Below are 19,336 nucleotides of genomic sequence, written 5' to 3'. Positions count from 1 at the left end.
TTATTTCCTGTACATACGATTGTTAATCTGTTGAAAACATGTCTGAATCTTAAACATTTGTGGTACCAAACGTGACCGACCTGTGCAAGGCATCAACTGACCTCACGACAACAAGGCGAGACTGTAAATACTCCTGGGCTTCCAGCAGTCGTTTTGTTGTTCTCATGACTGTACAACTTAGAGCAGGCTGAATTAATAAACAGCTTAGACATACCCTGGCCTCGCTGGCACTGTCACCTCCCTGCCTCCCTGCTTCTCTCTTCCTCTGTGTTGCAGCAAGGCTGGGAATGGCCATTAAGCCCTGTTCTCAGGTGCCATGGCCGTGCCTTTCTGGAACACCTCCAGGGATGGGGACTCCACCACTTCCCTGGGCAGACTCTGCCAATCCCTGACCACTCTTGCAGCAAAGACATTTTTCCTCATCTCCAACCTAACCCTCCCCTGGCACAATTTCACTCCTCCTATCGCCTGAGACTTGGGAGAAGAGATCAAAATCCCCACCTGGCTCCAGCCTCCTTTCAGAGAGCTGTAGAGCATAATGAGGTCTCCCTCAGCCTCCTCTTCTCCAGGCTGGACACCCCCAGCTCCCTCAGCTGTTCCTCCCCATCCCTGTTCTCCAGACCCTTCCCCACCTTCATTGCCCTTCTCTGGGCCTTCTCCAGCAACTTGACCTGAGAAGGTAAGAGGAGTAGGGTGAGGGCAGGCAGCTTGGTGATGTTCAGTTAGCTCAGTCTGTACCTGCACTTTGTGCAGCATCTTCATCAATCACCTGCATGAAGGGGCAGAGGGGACCCTCAGCCAGTTTGCTGATGATCCAAAACTGGGAGAAGTGGCTGACGCCCCTCAGGCTGTGTGGTCATCCAGTGAGACCTGGCCAGGCTGCAGAGCCGGGCAGAAGGAAGCTCAGTCAAGGCAAGTGTTAGGGATTTATCTTGCCTGCCACAGCAGCAGGAAGCTATCTCTGAGGAACAACTGCACTTAAAATGAGTACATGGAAAATGCTGGCAGTGGCCAGGAGTGCAGGTGAGACAGGGGTGTGAGCTGTAGACATGGAGGGGGAAGGCTATCTGGTTCTGCAGCTCCAGTGCCACCCCATGGCTGACTCACGGCCATCAGGTACTGTCCAGCCTGCAGTTTGTGGAGGTTTGGTTTGGGCTCTTAACTGAGCCTTCTGTATTGCATCAAAACTGAGCAACCTGCTCTGACATGGAACAAAGAAACCTACATAAACAGTGTGGTGGAGTCCCTGGGGGCTGGGAAGGATCCTCAGCTAGATGCAGCAGTGGGCAGGAAGGGCCTCATCTTGTTTCTATAGCTGATCAAAGCTGGTCCTCCACGTGGAAATCAGCTCCTGGAGCACACAAGGTGCCTGTGGCACCACAGCCTGCTGCGGGGCAGCCTTCAGAGGACCAATGAAAGGTCAAAATAAGCAGCTCTTGCCCAAACCATTTGAATAAATATTTGCTGGAGCAGCATTCTAGGGCCGTTGGTTAGCTGGATACCAGGCAGGGTATTCTCCAGGGATCAGTATCATTTAAAGTCCTTAGCATAGTGCTTCCCCACAGCCAGAGGGTGAAGCTCTCCCTCTGCATCCTAGTCTTGAAACAGTGCCGCTGCCAGGAACCCACCTGGAGCTGCTCAGCTTGCAGGGAGGGTGGGAGGACTGAAGAGATTTGTCAAGGAAATTGCTGCTTGGGAGCGTTTCAGGGTGGAAGAGGAACATCAAGGCAGCTCCTAACCCAGCTCCCCTGAGCTGTGGAGGGGCCAGACTCCCACCCTCAGGCAGCAGCCTTTGGTCGGTGGTGAAAACTGACAGTTCCTCAGGAGAAAGCTCTTAGCTCTGTGCATGTAGAAAGTGAAGCATGTTAAATAACCTCTTCTTCGAGGTACAGCAGTGGAGAGCCTTGAGGAAGGCATCCAGGAGTCCTCCAGCTTTCAGAGGCATTTCTTGCATCTCTTACTGAGCACAAGATTAAAGCATCCACTTGGAATACTCAGGATCCCTGGTAACGTTCGATGGCTCCTGCAGAAGTGCCATTTCTCCTCTCACTTTCTGGGCAGCTTACCCAAGAGTTCCTGGAATTTCTTTCACTCACTCTGGACGATGTGGTCATGCAAATGGCTGTGGAGGCTCTGGATTTTTTCTGTAACGTGACAGAGAGAGACCAAGCCTGGATATCTGTTCATAGTTCTACTTACGTTGTTTATGTTTATAGTATTTATACACACGCACCTGTCTGGGAAGGAGCTGCCCCAGTTTGGAGGCACTGCTGGGTACCGTTCCATGCTCAGCGGGCAGTTTGGGTGCCCTCAGTTCTTTCCTGTTGCCAGTTCATGTAGGGAACTCGGGCAGAGCTGGCTGCAGAAAACCAGAATAAAAGTAAGCAAAGGGATGATGACCGCAGCCTGAGAGGAGAGGGCTTAGGAAAACACGAGGGATTAAGTGACAAAGTAGCTGTTCCTGCACCTCGCCGCCTGTCCCCGCACACGGACCCGCTCAGCCGCCTCCTGCTCTCCCCGCGGCTGGTCCCGCGGGGCGCTGCTGCCCTCTAGTGGCAGCCGGGCCCGCGCGGGGATAGGACCCCAGCGCGCAGCCGTTAACGGTGAACCGGGCGGGTGCGGTGCTGAGGGACGCGGCTCGGTGCGGACCTGGCCGTGCTGGGTTAATAGTTGGACTCGACGATCTTAAAGGTCTCTTCCAGCTGAAATGGTTCGACGGTGCCGTACGAAACACTGCGAAAGTGCCTTTCCAATGTGTGATGCCTCAGAGGCACAATGAAAGCTGCTTCTGCTGGCTCCTGAGTGGAAAACACCACCAGGACAAGGCATGGGAAGCGAAGGCAATGAGGCCCTGTGCCTGTGGTGTGCAGGTCGTGTTTGCATGTGAGGAGCATCCATGCAGAGGGATCATTCACCCAAACCTTGCACACCCACACACCAGGGCATAAAGGGGCTTTGAGGGATAGCTGCCCTGCTCAGAGCCAGAGGAAGGAGCTGGCAACAGCTTGTGTGCAGAAAGCAGCTCATGAGAAATAAAGATCATGAGAAATAAAACCACTAAAACTCATCATGAGGCAAATCTGGTCCAAATTCTGTCCAGGAATGCCCCTGGTGCTCCCTGTTTGGCTTTGTGCAATACCAGACTTGGCTTCTGATCTTCAGCGTTGTGTGAGGAATCTGAGGATGAGGGAACAGTATTTACAGAGAACAAAGCAGCAGTGCCCCGGAGGTGACTGCAGTTTGGTGCTGTCCCATGTCAGAGCAGGTCTGGCTACTCCCAGCCTCCAGCTCTTGACCCCAGAGGAGGCAGCTCTCTGTGTTTACATCCATACCCGTTTGCTCTGCATTAGTTTCCTTTCCCAAGGGACTGGTGTCATGAAGGACTGTAGCAGCAGAATGGAATTTTAACGCATTTCTTGCAGATTTCTGTGAGGGAATCCAATTCCTGTGTGGCTTTAACTTGCCACAAATGCAGATGACCCCAGGAGCAGGGGTAATAGGCAGGGTGGGTTTTTTTTAATCTACTGTTTTAATGAGCTTCAACCATCTCTGATTAGATTAATCTCATTTATTTTAGCCAAGCTGAAATCCCCACAGAGGAAATTGGGATTTTGAGTCTTTCAGGGTGAGTACTTGAGTCAGGCAGCCAACTCCACAGGGGCATTTCCAGTTTGCCCTTTTATCACCTTGGAAATTTCTAACCCTTATGATCACATTGGGAGGGGACCAGAGGAGCTGTCGCCTGTGAACCTGTCTGCTACCCCAGTGTCCCATGGAGAGAGCCATAGAATGGTTTTGGTTGGAAAAGACTTCTAAGATCCTCCAATCCAACCCTTTTCTAACTCTGACGAGTCTGGTGCTAAACCATGGCACTCAGCACCACAGCTCTGTGGCTTTGAAGCCCCTCCAGGGATGGTGACTCCACCACTGCCCTGGGCAGCCTGGGTCAATGCCTGACTGCTCTTTCCATAAAGAAATTGTTTCTCATGTCCAACCTAAACCTCCCTCGGTGCAGCTTGAGGCCATTTCCTCTCATCCTATCACCTGTTCCTTGGGAGAAGAGCCCAACTCCCACCTCACTCCAGCCTTTCAGGGAGCTGTAGAGAGCCAGAAGGCCTCCCCTCAGCCTCCTGTTCTCCAGACTGAGCAGCCCTCAGCTGCCCCTCTAGACCTTCAGGCTTCATTGCCCTCTCTGGACCTGCTCCAGCACCTCAATGTCCTTCTGGAGCAAGGGCCCCAAAACTGAACCTGGTGCTCAAGGTGCTGATCCAGGCCAGGGTGCTGGTGGCCTTCTTGCCCACCAGGGGCACACACTTGGCTCATCTTCAGCCAGCTGTTGACCAACACCCCCAGGGCTGGGGTGGAGAGCCCCTGTGTCCCTGCTGTGTCTCAAGCAGCTCCCCTAGGTAACCAGAGCAGCTTGATGGGGAGGGCTCAGCTTTCCGGAAAGGCTCCAAGGCTCCCATTGTGCCAGCAGGAGCAGGGCTGCTCCATGGCTGCAGTATCCTCACCGGTAGGACGGATGAGCTCCTGCAGCCCCACTGGCAGTGGGTGGGAAGTGCCTGCTGGTTCCAACAGAAACAGCTGGAGGGAGGATGGAGGCTTTGTGTGGGAGCTGAGATGTTTGTCCAAGCCTCCTGAACCTGAAAGTCCTCATTGAGCAGAGCTGCCCCGGCCATGGAGCCGGGTGGTGTTTGCACAGCCCTGTGCCAGCGCAGGCAGCTGAGAGCAAACTTCCCACTGTGCCCTGCTCCAAATCTCCTGGGAGTGAAGCTTGGTGAGCACAGAGTATCCGGATGGGAGATGAGCTGGGACAAGCCACCAAGGGTTCTCTGTGCCCAAAACCAAACTCTATCCCAGCTGGTGTCACAGCTCCCTGCTTCCAACACGGAGGGAATTTGGAGCTTACAAGCTACAGCTTTGGCTCTGTTAGAAAGTCTCCTCCTCAGAGGAAGAAAATCAGGGCAAAAAGTGTTAGCAGGTGTTGCAGGAGGGTCTGGAGGGGAAGGCAGTTTTCCTCTGCCCCGTCAGCCAACAAAGCTGTTTCTGCAGGAGCTCCTGGCCAGCAGACAGAGTTGGAATTGTTCCTGTGCTGGATGCTGTGAGAATGTGCTGGGCAGGCAGCTGGATCCTGAGGAGCTCTCAGCTTCCCTGCAGGGCAATGAAGTGATGTTGTTCACCCTGTCCAAATGAGAGGAAGCCTTGGGGTTGGGTCTGTTGGGATTTTTGACTATTTCAGAGAAGAAAGTGCCTGCTGTGGTGATGGCTCTGGCGTGGGGGCACAAGGTGTCTGTGGCACATAGCACTCTCCACCAGCAGCTGCAGCAGCTGTGAGTTTCCTCTCCTGAGGTGGTGCCTGACCTTTCCACGAGGCATCCCACATGCATGAGTTGGCTCCTGCCACCTTGGGCACAGTGCACGTGTCTGAGCTGTGAGGACCATCCCCTGTCGTGCCCAGCCTCCTGTGTCCAGTGCCTGCTCTTGGGGCATTTCAGACTCAGGGGATGGGTTGGTGCTGGGTAAACTGAGGCTTGGAGAGGTTTGGCTCATGGTCATGTAGGCAACCTGGCTGGAGCCCAGACAGGGCTGAAAGAGATACACAGAGCTGAGGAAACGATCCTTGCCCCATCAGACATCCCCAGGCCCAGAGCTGGTTTTGGGTTCCATGTGCAAAGCGCTGGTTCCCTGCTGGTACCTTGGCTCTGGAGAATCTTCACACTTGCTGCCTTGACCTAATTCTGACTTGGTGGAGAGCTTGGCTCTGGTGAGGCTGCAGTACAGGGAGGCCCAAACCACACACAGGGCTCGGGGAGGGATCCTGATCCAAAGCAAAAAGAAGTTCAAAGGTGTTTTTGGCTTAATGTGGTTTATCTAAATTGCTTTCTTTCATTAATCTGGATTAACACAAATGCTCTTAGAAATACTGACTGTGGAAGGGTTTGCTCTGCTGCTATGACCAGGACAGGCTTTTCCAAAAGGAAAAAGCTTGAGCTGGGAAAACAAAACACATCAGGTCCTGCCCCAGGTGAGCAAATTATTCCTGCTGCCCAGGTCCAAGGAATCGTTTTGAGGGTTGTGCTTGGCACATAATGACCCTTATGAGGAGCAGCTGAGGGACCTGGGGGTGTTCAGCCTGGAGAAGAGAAGGCTGAGGGGAGACCTCATTGGTCTCTACAGCCTCTCTGAAAGGAGGTTGGAGCCAGGTGGAGGTTGGGCTCTTCTCCCAAGTGATAGGACAAGAGGAAATGGCTTCAAGTTGCACCAGGGCAGGTTTAGGTTGGACATTAGAAGAAACTTATCCACTGAAAGGGTTCTCAAACCCTGGCACAGGCTGCCCATGGAGGTGGTTGAATCCCCATCCCTGGAGGGGTTTCAAAGCCACAGAGATGTGGTGCTGAGGGCCATGGGTTAGCCCCAGCCTTGCTAGAGTTAGAGAATGATTGGACTGAAGGATCTTAAAGGGCTTTTCCACCAAAAACAAGTCCATTCCTGACTGACTTTTCCCTGCTGCCAGCAGAGGATTAATCCTCCTGTTCTCTCTGGGGTGCTGTGAACCCCTTTTTTGGCTGGTGTGCCAAAGCAGTTGGCACCATTAGTTAGTGAACTTCAAGGTAAATTGGAGGTCAAGCCCAGATTTGAAGGTGGTGGTGGGCACGAGCGTGACCCAAGGAGCCATGTGATGTGGGCCACGTCCTGGAGAGGCAGGTGACCTCCTCTCATCTCCCCAGGGCTGGGATTAGGAGAGATTTTACAGTTGAGTGGCCAGTCTCATGTTAAGATTTGGTTTGCAGTGGCTCAGCCCCTCTGGCTCCTTGACAGGAAGGACTTGTCAGGTTTTTCATAGCCATGTTGCACATCAGCAGGGCGGTTCATGCCTGCTGGGTCCCTGGGAGAGATCACCCTTTGCATCTTCAGGGAATTCCCACCTTGAGAATAGGCAGGGAAACACCCAGACTGGAAACTGGAACCTGGGAGGGTTTGGAGAGGAATGTCTTATGTTTGTGCATTCACCTGGGTCCTGGGTGTGCCTTCTTGCCCTGCAAAAACCTTCTTGTGCAGCCTCAGTGGAGCTCAGTTCCCCCTGTGCAGTGGGAAGGGGAACACTTTCCACCCTTTCATGGATTCACAGAATGGTTTAGCTTGGAAGGGACACTAAGGATCATCCAGGTCCCTGCTGTGGGCAGGGACACCTCCAACCAGCCCATATTGCTCAAGGCCTTGAACACCTCCAGGGAGGAGGCACCACAACCTCCTTGGGCAACCTGTTCCAGTGTCTCCCCACCCTCACTCTAAAGAATTGCTTTTGCATTCTTAGAGGCCTTTTCCTGCCTAAACAATTCTATGATTCTGTGGCCCAGGATGCTCAGGTGCCATGGGGAGGGGGTTGGAGACTCATCAGGCAGTGGCAGAGCAGCTCCAGGAAGGCTCCAGCTCTCAGCAGCCACAAGCAGGAATGCTGAGCTGCAGTGGAAGTTGTAAGCAGGACCTGGGCACTGCCCAAAGAAAACCAGGGGACTCCCTTCTGCCCTGGCCCCAGCCAAACAGCAGAGTAGCAATTTCTGTGACGTGCTGTGGCTGGGTAGTTCCTTTGCCTGCCCCCTGATCAGAGGGAATAAATGTGGCAGTGTGCAATAATGTTCATTTCAGGGGAAGGTAAATATAGAAAGGAAAACCTGCTGAGAGCAAGCCATTTATTTCTGCCTCTGGAAGCCTCTGCCCATAAACAGTCAGTCCTACCCAGCTGGAAAATCCCAGCGTGGTTTCCTTGGCCTTCCCAGAAGAAGGTTTGCTTTCCTCTAGGTGAAGAAGTTCATTTTAAATTAAAAAACGTAATAATGGCATCTTACTTCCAGCTGCTCTTGGGTGGTTAGGGGCTTGTTGGCACACTAAGGCTGCTCTGTTCTCCTGCTAAACTGCTCTGGTGCAGGATCGTGGAGGAGATCCTGCGGGTCTTTCTCAGCTGGTGGTGCTGAGAGACCCTCATTCTTTGGGGTCTCCTTGTTCTGCTGGTGATGGGCTTGGGGTTTTATCAGAGCTTTTAGCTATGTGTGGGGTTAAATCACCCAGCCTTTGGGGGTGCCGGTGGGGGAGGATGCTGGGATGTGCTTGGGGGAAATTGGGAGCCATGCTCAGGGGACTGCTGAGGGGGGATGAGCTGTGCTGAGATCACACTGGACCAGGAACCCTCTGAGGATTTTCTGGAGAGCGTGCCAAGGACAACAGAATAGTGAGGACTGGCGGACCGTCATGCCAACAGCTGGGGTGAGCCTGTGGCCTGCTGCTGCAGTACAGGAGAGACCCCAAACCAGCATGTGAGCAGAAAGCTGAGGGAGGTGGGAGCCCCTTGTCTCACTCAGGCTCTGCTGTCTCTCCTCTGTCCCAAAAGCAGCACCAAGGAACCGTGCAGGGGACAGCAAAGCACGCAGCTGGCACTGGCCGGCTGCCTTGTGCTGGCTCTTGGCAGCTGGCAACGGCCAGACAGGAGCCCGCTCCCAGCTCTGCAGCTTCCTGCACTCGGTCAGGGTCTCTCCATATTTTCCAGCAGGCTTTGGATTTGGCTCGGGCTCGCCTTGGTTTCTGAAGGCAAGAGGCAGTTAAGTCTCTTGAAAGAATGAATTAATTAGTGAATGCCTTTGGTCAGGTCAGTGCCCTGGAGCAGGGCTTCGTGCTTTAAAGCGGCTCCTGTGTGCCTGGCTGCACGCTGCGGAAGGCTCCTGCTACCCCAAGAGTTTTGAGAGCTGTGCCTCCAGCATCCTGGAGGAGCCCTTTGGAAAACAAAAGGGCGGGGTGGAAAAGCCTCTCCCCCCTTTCTCCCCTTCTGCCCCCCAAAAAATATGTGGTGTTGGCTCCATCAGTGGCATTTGTGTAAGCAACAAAATATTGCCACAGTTGGCCAGGGCCTGGCTGCGCTTCTGGAAACAAACTGCAGCCTTGTTAAGCTGTCAATGGAAATGCAAGGGGCAAAGGGGCTGACATCTTACATAGGCAGGCAAATAACCCCTGCCTCACTGCAGCATGGAAACACCCAGAGGTTAATGGGGCTCCTTCTGCCTGGGAGGACTGGGTTTGTCCCCAGCAAGATTCCTAAACTATTTTAAGGAGAGAACTGCCACCTCTGAACACGAGGCTGGTGTCACAAGTGCTGAGTTAACCCTTGCTATGAGTGCTGGCCCCAGGATCTCCAGGGGGTGCAGCACGCAGCTGTTTCCACCCAGTACAGCCCAACACAATGCCAGTGGCAGCCCTGGCAGAGGCCGTGGGTTTGCTTTGTGTGGGCAGTGGGTGCGATGTGACCCAGCAGCTTGTGCTGGTAACATGCTGCAGGCCTCAGCTCTGAGCTTCCTTTCACCTGTGTGGGACATAAAATGCATTCATGGGTTCACAGAAGCCTTTAGGCTGGAAAAGACCCCTGAAAGTCGAACCATAAACCCAGCACTGACAGCTCACCACCAAACCATGGCCCTCACATCTCCACAGCTCTGAAACACCTCCAGGGATGATGGTTTCACCACCTTCCTGGGCAGCCTGGGCCAGGGCTTGACAATAAACCTGTCCTGGTGAAATTCTACCCAAAACCCCTTCCTTCTCCACCCATATGCTGACGAGGACCTGCCAGTTGAGGCACCCATGCTGGTGGCAGAGCAGGAGGAGGTAAAAGCTCCAGGGAGCATGCAGCGAGTCTGCCACAGCAGCCACCCTGGAGTGGCTGTACCCACTCCAGCTGAGTACCCAGGAACACTTCTGGAATAAGAGCCTGCCTATTTCTGTAAGAGCTGATGTCGCCTGGAAAGCTCTTATAAATCCAGCTGGAAAAAGGGACCCTTATTCTGGGATCAGTGTGGTTAGTGGTTAGCTGCCAGCAGAGCTATTCCTGGCGCTGCCATTGACCTTCCCGGTGACGCTGGGCCAGTCACCTCAGCCTGTGTCACCTCCTGCTGCAGCCTGGGCACTACAAACAAGAGCTTTCTCCTCAGGCAGCTGTTTGGGAAGCTCTGTGACACTGGAAAAAAGGTGTCACAAGGTGACAGGCAGTCATTTAGTGGGAGCTGGTGCATTTTTACCCACCTTGGAGGCATCCTGATAAAATTGTAGGGTGGGGAAATGAGAGATGCAGCCAGGAGCTGGTGATGGGGACTGGCTGAGGTGCTCAAGCCTGGGCCATTGGTGTGGGACTGGGGCTGGAGTGTTCTCCTGTCTTGGGAATACAAAGTTTTCCTCTCTGCTTTTAAAAATAGTCTATTCTCTTCTGAGCTGGAGGCCACCCGTCATAAAAGTGGTGGAAGCCATAGGAACATCATGGCTGGACTGCAGAAGATGCCAGCCTGCCTCCATGTTCTTTCCCAGTGTTTCCTCCAGAGCCACTGACCCTTCTGGCAGCCCCAGCTGCTGGAATTCCCTCTGGGAATGCAATAACAAGCTGGCAAGGGCTGGTGTCCACCACCCCCCTACCCCCCTCACCCCCCCACCCCATCTTTCCCAAAGTCCCCTGGCAAACTGTAGATGGGAGAGTTCCAAGTGCAAATGTGTGTGTGTGCTAATGGGAAATGAATTGCCTCTTGCCCCGGTGCCTCTGCAGCTTGAGGAAAACAAGGCAGGGGCTAGGAATGACCTCACATCGCCTCCCAGGGAATGTTTTGCCAGATGAAGGGAGGGAGAGGCAGCATCAAGACAGCACAATGTATGGATCTCCCTCCCTGTGTAAACATCCCTGTAGCTGCAGAAGCCTCTTAAAGCCCCGGCCGAGAGGAGGCAGCGGCTTTGATCTGGAGCTGTGGTTGCTGTTTGCCAGTGCAGATCCCTTCTTCTTTTAATTTTGCTGCAAATTAAAAAAATGCCTGTTGTGATCTTTTTGCCTTTATTCCTTGGCTAGGGAGCAGGGCAGGGTGCAGTAAATTTTCATTGCTCCCCATGTAACCGTTTCAGCATGGTTGACAATTCCTCGCCAGCTCTTCAGTGCCACAGCACAATGGACCAAACCTCCTGGCCCTCCATGGAGCCAACAGCAAATGGATTGTGCCCAGAGGTGCACAATGGGGAGTGGAGGCAGCAGGGAGGAGAGTCCTGCCACCTCCTGCCCTGCCCGAGGCACACATGCACACACGTGTGCACACACGCACTTTTGCACACCTGGCAAGGGCTGGCAGTGTTGTCCTGATGCCTTTGATAGCTCCAGAGAGGGCTCCCAGGGCCGCAGAAGCAGGAGCTGGTACGGAGCCACTGGGGCCGAAGCACCAGGCTGTCCTGCCGGCGATTTCAGTGTGATTTGTGGCCCTTGCTCCAGACTCCCTCTAAGATCTCGTGAATCTCCAGCTGCCTGACTTTCCCCATCTGCGTGCTGGGCAGGGGGATGACCCTGTGCTCGGAGGGGCACCATGGTGTGTGTTTCCCCAGGACCTCCCTCAGCCCCCCTTCTGCTCAATGAGGCACAGCAAACGCGACTATATTTAATTCTTTAAAGCCTTTCTGAACATCAGCAGCTCACCCCAGCCCTGCTGCTTTGCTGTGGTGCTTTGCAACCCTGCTGGAGGAGCAATGGCTGAAGTGGTTTAATCTCCATCCCTGGATGTATTTAAAAGCTATCTGGATATGGTGCTCAGGGATATGGTGTAGATAATGGCAGATAATGGTTGGTCTTGAGAACAAGGCTCACAAGAAGGAGCTGGGGTTGTTTAGTCTGGAGAAGAGGAGGCTGAGGGGAAACCTGGTTGCTCTCTACAACTCCCTTGAAAGGAGCCTGGCTGGAGCCAGGTGGGGGTTGGTCTCTATGTCCTAGTCTCAGGTGTTAGAAAGAGAGAAAATGGCCTGAAATTGTGCCAGAGGAGGTTCAGGTTTGAGATTACAAAAAATGTCTTTGCTGCAAGAGTGGTCAGGGATTGGAACAGGCTGCTCAGGGAGATGGTGGAGTCCTCATCCCTGGGAGGTGTTCAAGAACGTGGACATGGCATTCTGGGACAGGGTTTAGTGGCCATGGTGGTATTGGGTTGATGGTTGGACTGGATGGTCTTGGAGGCCTTTTCCAACTCAAACAATTCCATGATTCTATGATCCTGAAGATCTTTTTCAGCCACAGTGTTTCTGTGTCATGGGGGTCAACCCCTTCACTCTCCAATGCTGCCATCAACCTGCCTTCAAAAGCAAGGCACAGGTTTAATGGGGAGCACTTGGCCAGAGCCCCAGTCCAGCAGTCTGGGCCGAAGCGAGGCTTTGCCAAGGCCCTGCTGAGTCCCTGCCAAGACCCTGCTGGGTCCCTGCCAGGTCCCTGCCGGGTCTCTGCCAATTCCCTGCCAGGTCTCTGACGGGTCTCTCCCTGCCGCCATGCGGCTGCTGGTGCTCAGTGCTGTGACTACACATGGGGCTGTGTATTCAGGGCTGGTTTATGGATGCTTATACTGATGTGTAAACCTGTAATTTAGCAGCTCAGTTATAAACCAACACTGCTGAAGGTCCTGTCCCTCGTGCCTTGAGATCAGCCTCCAGATTTAGAAGACAGGTTAGAGAAGTGAACAAAAAAAAGGAGGCCTGTGGAGTTCTGCCTCTGGTTATGATAATAAAGGACCATAGGATGGAATGTGAACATGTCCTGCTCCAAGGTGTGGTGGTGACGCACAGATATCCACCAGAGCAGGTGAGCAGAGCCTCTGCATTTTGAGACTCTAAGTGCATTTTGAGACTCTAAGTGCATTTTGAGGGCATTTTGACTCTGCTCTTACAACAGCCCTAAGAGAGCTTTGTGTTTGCACAGCAAATCCCAGCCTGAAAGAAAAGTGCTGCCATGGGTGCTCAGCTGATGCTCGCAGGAGGGTGCTGGACATCACACTAGCAATGTTCTTGGACACAGGCAGCAAGGTTCAGAGCCCCTTCCTGTTTGGCACGGCATGCAAAGAGGAGCAGCCTTCATCCCCAAGAGCTCTTGGTGCAGGAGCAGGTAAGATAAGGGCCACTTAGACTCCCCTGGCTCTGGATTCACCATGCAAATGTGGATTTGAACCCTGGAGATCTGCACTGGGTATAAGGGGCCTGTCTGTGGATCTGCCCTCCAGCTGATGCTGGTCTCCTGCTGCCCTGGATTTGGTTCCCACATGGGTTTTTGACCTCAGTGCTTTGACTGGGGGACTCACTGGCAGCAGGCAGAGCTCCATGGGTGTAGGATGGCTCCACAGATACAGGAGGGAGTCTTGCCCTTGGCCTCTGTCTTTGGGAAGATCCAGCGTGCAGATGAGCTCCTGGTTTTCACAGGTGCTGCTCTCCCAGTCCAGTTGTCCAGCATCTTCCTGTCTAAAGCAGATCTACTCTTTCAGGTCCCCTGCTCAGGGAAGGTCCCTGTCTCATGAGGGCAGCCCAAGGGTTGTGTTTTTGTAGGGAAAGCATCACTGGACTCAGGGACTCTTCAGCATCCTCCCAGCTGCAGTCCCTCCCCTCGTCTCCATGTGGGTGCCTTGGCTTAGCTGGATGTTTTCCATTGCCTCCAGCCTCCTTCATTGTATCCTCAGGGGTTATTAGGACAAAAGGGGATAGGAGAGGATGGAGAAGCAGCGTGGTGGGCTGAAGGACCATGGGGAACGTCATAGGCAGGATGACTGCTGGGGCCATGGCACCCCACACCCCTGGACAGGTGAGATTACCACAGACCTTCCCCCCAGCCACATTCCCAGCTCCCAGACTTATCTCCTGCTGCATTTTTCTGGCTGGTGATGCCTCACATGACTCAGGGAGCAGCAACACCCCAGGAAAGAGATGGTGGCAGCAAGCTCAGTGCATGGACAGCCACAGGTTGTGGCAGAGGGTCTCCCTGTGCTCTAGGATGCTGGCTGCAGGGGGCCAGGCTGCGACAGGCTCCTGCAAAGAAACAAAACCTGCCTTGAATGGTTCAGAAAGGTCTTTTTCTTGTCCCTTCCACCCTTATTTCCCACTCCCCCTCCCCACTCCTGCCTTGCAAACAGCAGAGCTGTTCTCCAGTCCCACTTTCTGCCAACCCAACACCCCAAGACACTCCGACAGCCGCCGAGCCCAGCCAGGTGGTGCCATCTGCAAACTCTTTTTGTTTCTTCCTTATGGATACATTTTTCCTTCCCCTTTTCTTTCCCACCCATTGCCTTCCCCTGCCCACCCCCCTTGCTCCCCCCACCCCCCCTCACCACCACCCCAAGCCCTTGGCTGGCCAAGGGGCTGCGAGGTGCGGGCTGGGTCTGGGGGTTGCGGGGGGCTTTGCATTGATGCATTGATCGCCCATGGTCTCCGCCTGACCTCCCTGCTCCCAGGGAAGCAGTCTCCATGGCTACTGGCCCTTCTCCTCCAGCGCAGACTGTAAATTCCTGCAGGCAAAGCCCAGCCTTGGGGGTGCGAGGGGGGGAGCCGGGAAGGAGTAACCAAAGCCAAATAGAAAGAAAGAAAGGGCTGGGAGAAAAAGGGCGTTGCTTGGATGGGGATCTCCTTTCCACTCCCCTTTCTCAGGTCCCCAGCACCAGGGCAAGGCGCCTGCTTCCCCCCTCCAGCGCTTGCTGCTCCTGCTGCTGCTCTCTTGCAAAACTGGAATTGGCTGGGATTATTTAAGGGGGAAAAAAAAAAGAGAAGGGATCAGAGCAGACGCCAGAGAGAGGGCGATAGAGTCCACTTTCCTCCAACTGCCCTGGGTCTCCTTCCCTCTCTCTTCTTTAGCAACACCAAGAACCCCAAACTGAACCCTGAGCAGCTTTTCCCATCAGTTCAGTTCCCTTCCCTCCCTCTGTCTCACACACGGCAAGGAGTGAGCCCCTTCCTCCTCTTGATTTCCCTTCGCATGCTCAGCCCCTCGTTTCCTTTAAAGCACTAGAAATCCACCCCCCACCCCCCACCCCCGTCTTGCCCCCACTCCTCCATGCAGGCTGGGATTGCCATGGGAGCTTTGCAGATTGCTGGATTTTCCATCCTTCTCTTTCTCCACCACTCTGGAAACACGCTGGCAAATAAAGCCAGTCAAGGTAAGAGAAAATTCTTCCCAGCTCAAAGGTTTGCTGTTTGATGTTGTGTTGGGCAGCCGGACCTCCCTCTTTAACGATGGGGCTTTCTGTGCAGCAGGCTGCAGAAATTAGCAGCAATAACAACAAACAGTGAAGGGGATTTTAAACCTGGCTCACAGAGATTCCTGCCTCTGCCTTTCTGCCTCTGCCTCTGCCTCTGCCTCTGCCTCTGCTTCTGCCTCTGCCTCTGCCTGGGGCTGGGTTTTGTAAACTCCTGCTGAAACTGCATTTCTCACACTGTGTTTGTTTGGTTCGGACTCTTTATCTTGAGGCAAAGGGTGTAGAAAATGAGGGTAGGCAAAGCCTGCACCCATCACAGGGCTTGTGAAGGCTCTGGGGGGCTTTTCTGGTTTTCAGCTGTCAGTAGGATGGGGATAACACCCAGAGCAGTGTGGGCTAGGAGGGCTGCTTTCAGTCTGGCTGAGAGTGAAGGGACAGCAGAGCGGGTGTCTGGTGCTGGGAGGCTGCATCTGCGCTTGTGTGGGTTACACAGATGGGGGGGTGAACCTCCAGTGCTGGGCAGGAAGGGTTTGGGCTGCAGAAAACTTCAGGGAGCTGAGCACAGAAAACCTGAATAAATAGGGAAGATTTTCCCCTATCTCTAGAAAAAAAAAAGAGCAATGTCCCATCACTATCAGCTCCAGGCTTTGCTGGTTCACCGCTTCCAGTATCAAGCCTGGAATTCTCCTCCACAAAGGTCCACGGGGAGCTTTCTATATCGTCCCATCCATCCCTACAGGTATTCTGTAGCACCTCTATATTTAGCTCGGGTCTCTCTCCACACACATGCAGCCCTGTGTGCATGGTCCTGCTGCCTGTTTCCGAGGGGGGTTTTATCCTTCGTTCACCACTTACTGTACAACCTCTTGGTTTTTCTTCTGCTCCTCTTTTCTCCATGGCACTTAGCAGTGTGTAAGGCTTCTCCCAGCCCAGCCTCGGCTCTTGCCGTTGTAGGAGCTGCCTGTTTCTGCAGAGGGTGAGATGAAATAAGGTGTGAAGGAACATCGGAGCACAGGGCAGCCCCGAGGCTCTTCCTGGAGGCACATTTCAGACCCGCACATGGGCGCCCCGAGCCCTTGTCACCGACCAAGTCAGAAGGAATTTCAAGGCTATTGTCTCATCTGCTTCAAGTGTTTTTAAAACAATAGGAGACTTTTCAGGAGGGCAGCCTGGGCAAGCACAAGGGAGATTTTCCAGGGCAAAGGTTTGGTAAGGAAGCGTCCAGCTTCTTGCAAAGCTTTATGATGTAGGCTCAGAAAGGAATGCTTAGGTTTTTACCACACCCCACCCCCCCCCCCTCCCCCAAATTATCTCGAGTGTATGCATTGCTTTCATTTCTTATCATAATATTTATTTATTAAGGCCTTTTGGTTTCCAGTTCCATTTAAGCCTGAGCCAGAATTGCATTAAAATAGCAAAGTAAAATTCCATCGTGCAGAGACTTGACAGATCCCTTCAGGGAAAGAGAGAGGGGTGGAGTGGGGGGTGGAGAGAGGTGCTCAATCCTGCACCGGGTAATCGCCGTACGCCTGGGACAGGGCTGGCTCCTCCTGGTGAAGGCACCGAGTAGACCCTAGGGGGGGGTTCTGCACGCTCTGCACCTGGGGGCTTTGTGGAGGAGAGTTAACCCAGATGCTGCTGGTGGGGGGACTCTGTGGGCTGCTGAGAGAGAGGCAGCTATGGAGAGGTGAAGGTTGGTGTCTGTGGAGACGCGAGGGCTCTGGGCAGGACTGGACCCGGTTGGTTTTGAAACTGCAAGGGAGATGAGCCAAGAGTGGGCTACACATCACCTCTCTGCCCTCACCAAAGCCTTGGCCCTTCCAGGGGCCAGCCATTCTCACCAAGTGGCTGTCATGGCTGGGGACTGCTCCTATCTGCTTGGGGCGGGCTGCTTTTGCTGTGATAACATCACGCCGTGGTAGGACTCGCTGGCTCATTTCTCATACTGAATTACCCCAGAAAGTTTAGTCTGTAGGGAAGGAAGGATTTAGCAGAGCTGTCCACCAGACCTGCAGGGTGTCTGCCAGAGGACCCTGCCGGGTTTATTGGGTCACTTTAGTGCTAGGAAAGCTTTCAAGAGGAGAACTGACTATACAAATCCAAATAACCCTAAGGAGGCTCCTGACACACTCAGCTGGGATGAAGTCTCCCTGTGGTCCCCATGCTTAGCTGCCTGAAGAGCCCCAAGAAGCTGCTGTGCCCACAGCTCTCCTGGTTTTGGACAGATAATGCCACCCCCAGTCCTATCCTCTCACCCATCAGTCCATCTCACAGCTTGCCAGGCAGAAGAGCCTGTCCTGAGCTCCTACTCTCAGTGGAGCAGAGCCTTTGCCCATTATCTGTTGGCATCAGTGCCTTGGAGAGGATGGAGCCACAGGACTGGCAGATTTGCACCACGTTTTGTACCAGGGAGTGCCTGAATCTGTCCTTGCCACACTCCTCTGGCAGCACCCCCATAAGTGGAGCCATATCACAGGATTCAGCACCTTTTCCTGCAGCTGGGCTGAACGTCCCCTTGGATGGGACCAGGGAAATGGGACTGGGAGGGAGATGCAGCAGCAAACTGGGGGACCCTGGTGCTCCAGTTGGCAACCCCTGGCACTGCCACAGCCCCATCCACCTACCCAGTGAGGGGTCCTGAGTGGACCACAGCCCCAGCCCAGCTCAATAGTCACCCATGAGTAAAAGCAGGCCTTTTGGCCAGTGCCAGCCAGGGAGGGAGCCTCCATCCCATGGGACAGGGATTGGTGGGGATGCACCTGCACAGCCTACGCTGCCAGCTATCAGGGGGTTTATGAAAATATATTTAATTTTTTTTAGGAGTCTAAAATTTTCCAATTGCAGCCCGGAGATGCTGTTGGATTTCCCTCATCTCTCCACCAAACCTCCTCCCCCTTGGCCTCCACTTTCCTCCCCTCTCGTGCACTCACAGTGTGTGACTGTTGTGCCTGTCCCCTCCACCCCTCTGAAATATGAAATGTAAAACTGTAAACACTGCAGCATGCAGCAGTTCAAAGGAGAGCTTTGACTGAGGGCTCCAACATGCCTGTGCTGAGATTAAAAAGGGGAGCTGGGGGGAGGTAGGAAGGAGGCAAGAAGAGGATTTTTTATAACTGCCAACAGGAGGATAAATATTCAGACACCTCGAGTCTTCCAGCGCTGAGGGGTGCTGCTGTCTCCAAACTGCCCAGGTTTTATTTCCAGTGCTCTCAGCTTTACAGGGATTTTTGCCTTCGCAGAGGGTCACACCAGAGCAATCCATTTAGGAAAAAAAATCTGCATGAATAACCTTAACCTTCACTTACAAATTTATAAGTCTCCTGGGAGGCTTTAGGAGAAGCCTGGGATGGCAAATAAAGTTTGCTCTGTCTCGCGGCACTGAGAGACACCCAGCCGGCCGTGCTTCAGCCTTGCTCAATGAGATCTTGTGATTGTTGCTCCCCCAGCTGAAAACAAACACAGCCTGGGTTTGGGTTTTTGTGAGGCAAAGCTGGGTCAGGCCAATAAGCCAAAGGAGCAACAACAATGCCCCTGGGAGATGACCACGCTGCTGGTGTGGGGCATCAGACCTTCCTTGGGGAAACCATGGCTGAGCTGCATGACCTAAAGGTGCTTGAAAGGACCCTTCCAACCCAAACCATTCCATGATGCTGAGTATTGGTCTCTTCTCCCTAGTAACAAGTGATAGAATAAGAGGAAATGTTCTCAAGTTGCACCAGGGCAGGTTTAGGTTGCACATTAGAAGTAAGTTCTTCACTGAAAGGGTTCTCAAAGCCTGGCACAGTCTGCCCAGGGAGGTGGCTGAATCCCCATCCTTGGAGGTGTTTGCAGAGGTGTGGTGCTGAATGCCATGGTTTAGCCCCAGCCTTGGTAGAGTTAGAGAAGGGGTGGGCTGGATGAGCTTTTCCAACCAAAACGATTCTGTGATTCTATGGATGAAGCTGAAGCAACCACGATTGGCACAAGGAGGTATGATGGGGATGGAGAGAATGTTTTCAACCCAGGCAATGCCAGATCTGGGCTTCATCAGGATGAATGCAGGGGATGAGGAGCTCAACTCAGCTCTGTCCTTGCAGGAGTGGGATCTGTCAATGGCAGTTTAAAAAAAAAAAGAAGAAAGGAAAAAAAACCCTTTTTGGGGTGCTGTCATCTTTGGAGAAGCAAAATCTGGGTGAGGGGGGGCATAGTGGGGTGTGGGCACAGAATAAAGTGGTCACAAGGCTGGAAACCCCCTCAGGTCCTCCCTGCAGCTTGTGGTTCCTTGTCCTTCATCCATGCTCCATCACTCTGCATGGCTAAGAGCTGTGGTAGGGACTTGGTGCTCAGTGAGCCCAAGGAGC

General features: G+C 53.5%; 1 protein-coding gene across 1 annotated transcript in view; it reads left to right on the top strand.

Moving 5' to 3' along the window:
• The first annotated feature begins 14,872 nt into the window (after window positions 1–14,872).
• The window catches only part of SCUBE3 (signal peptide, CUB domain and EGF like domain containing 3), a 33,369-nt gene continuing 28,905 nt past the window's right edge, over window positions 14,873–19,336 (top strand). Inside the window, exon 1 of the mRNA XM_054395819.1 lies at window positions 14,873–14,957. Within this exon, the coding sequence (XP_054251794.1) occupies window positions 14,873–14,957 (85 nt within the window). The remainder of the gene's footprint in view (window positions 14,958–19,336) is intronic.

Source organism: Indicator indicator, chromosome 35 (genome assembly GCF_027791375.1).
Source record: "Indicator indicator isolate 239-I01 chromosome 35, UM_Iind_1.1, whole genome shotgun sequence".
In the NCBI taxonomy this organism is placed as follows: Eukaryota; Metazoa; Chordata; class Aves; order Piciformes; family Indicatoridae; genus Indicator; species Indicator indicator.
This window is presented reverse-complemented; position numbering and strand designations above follow the sequence as displayed.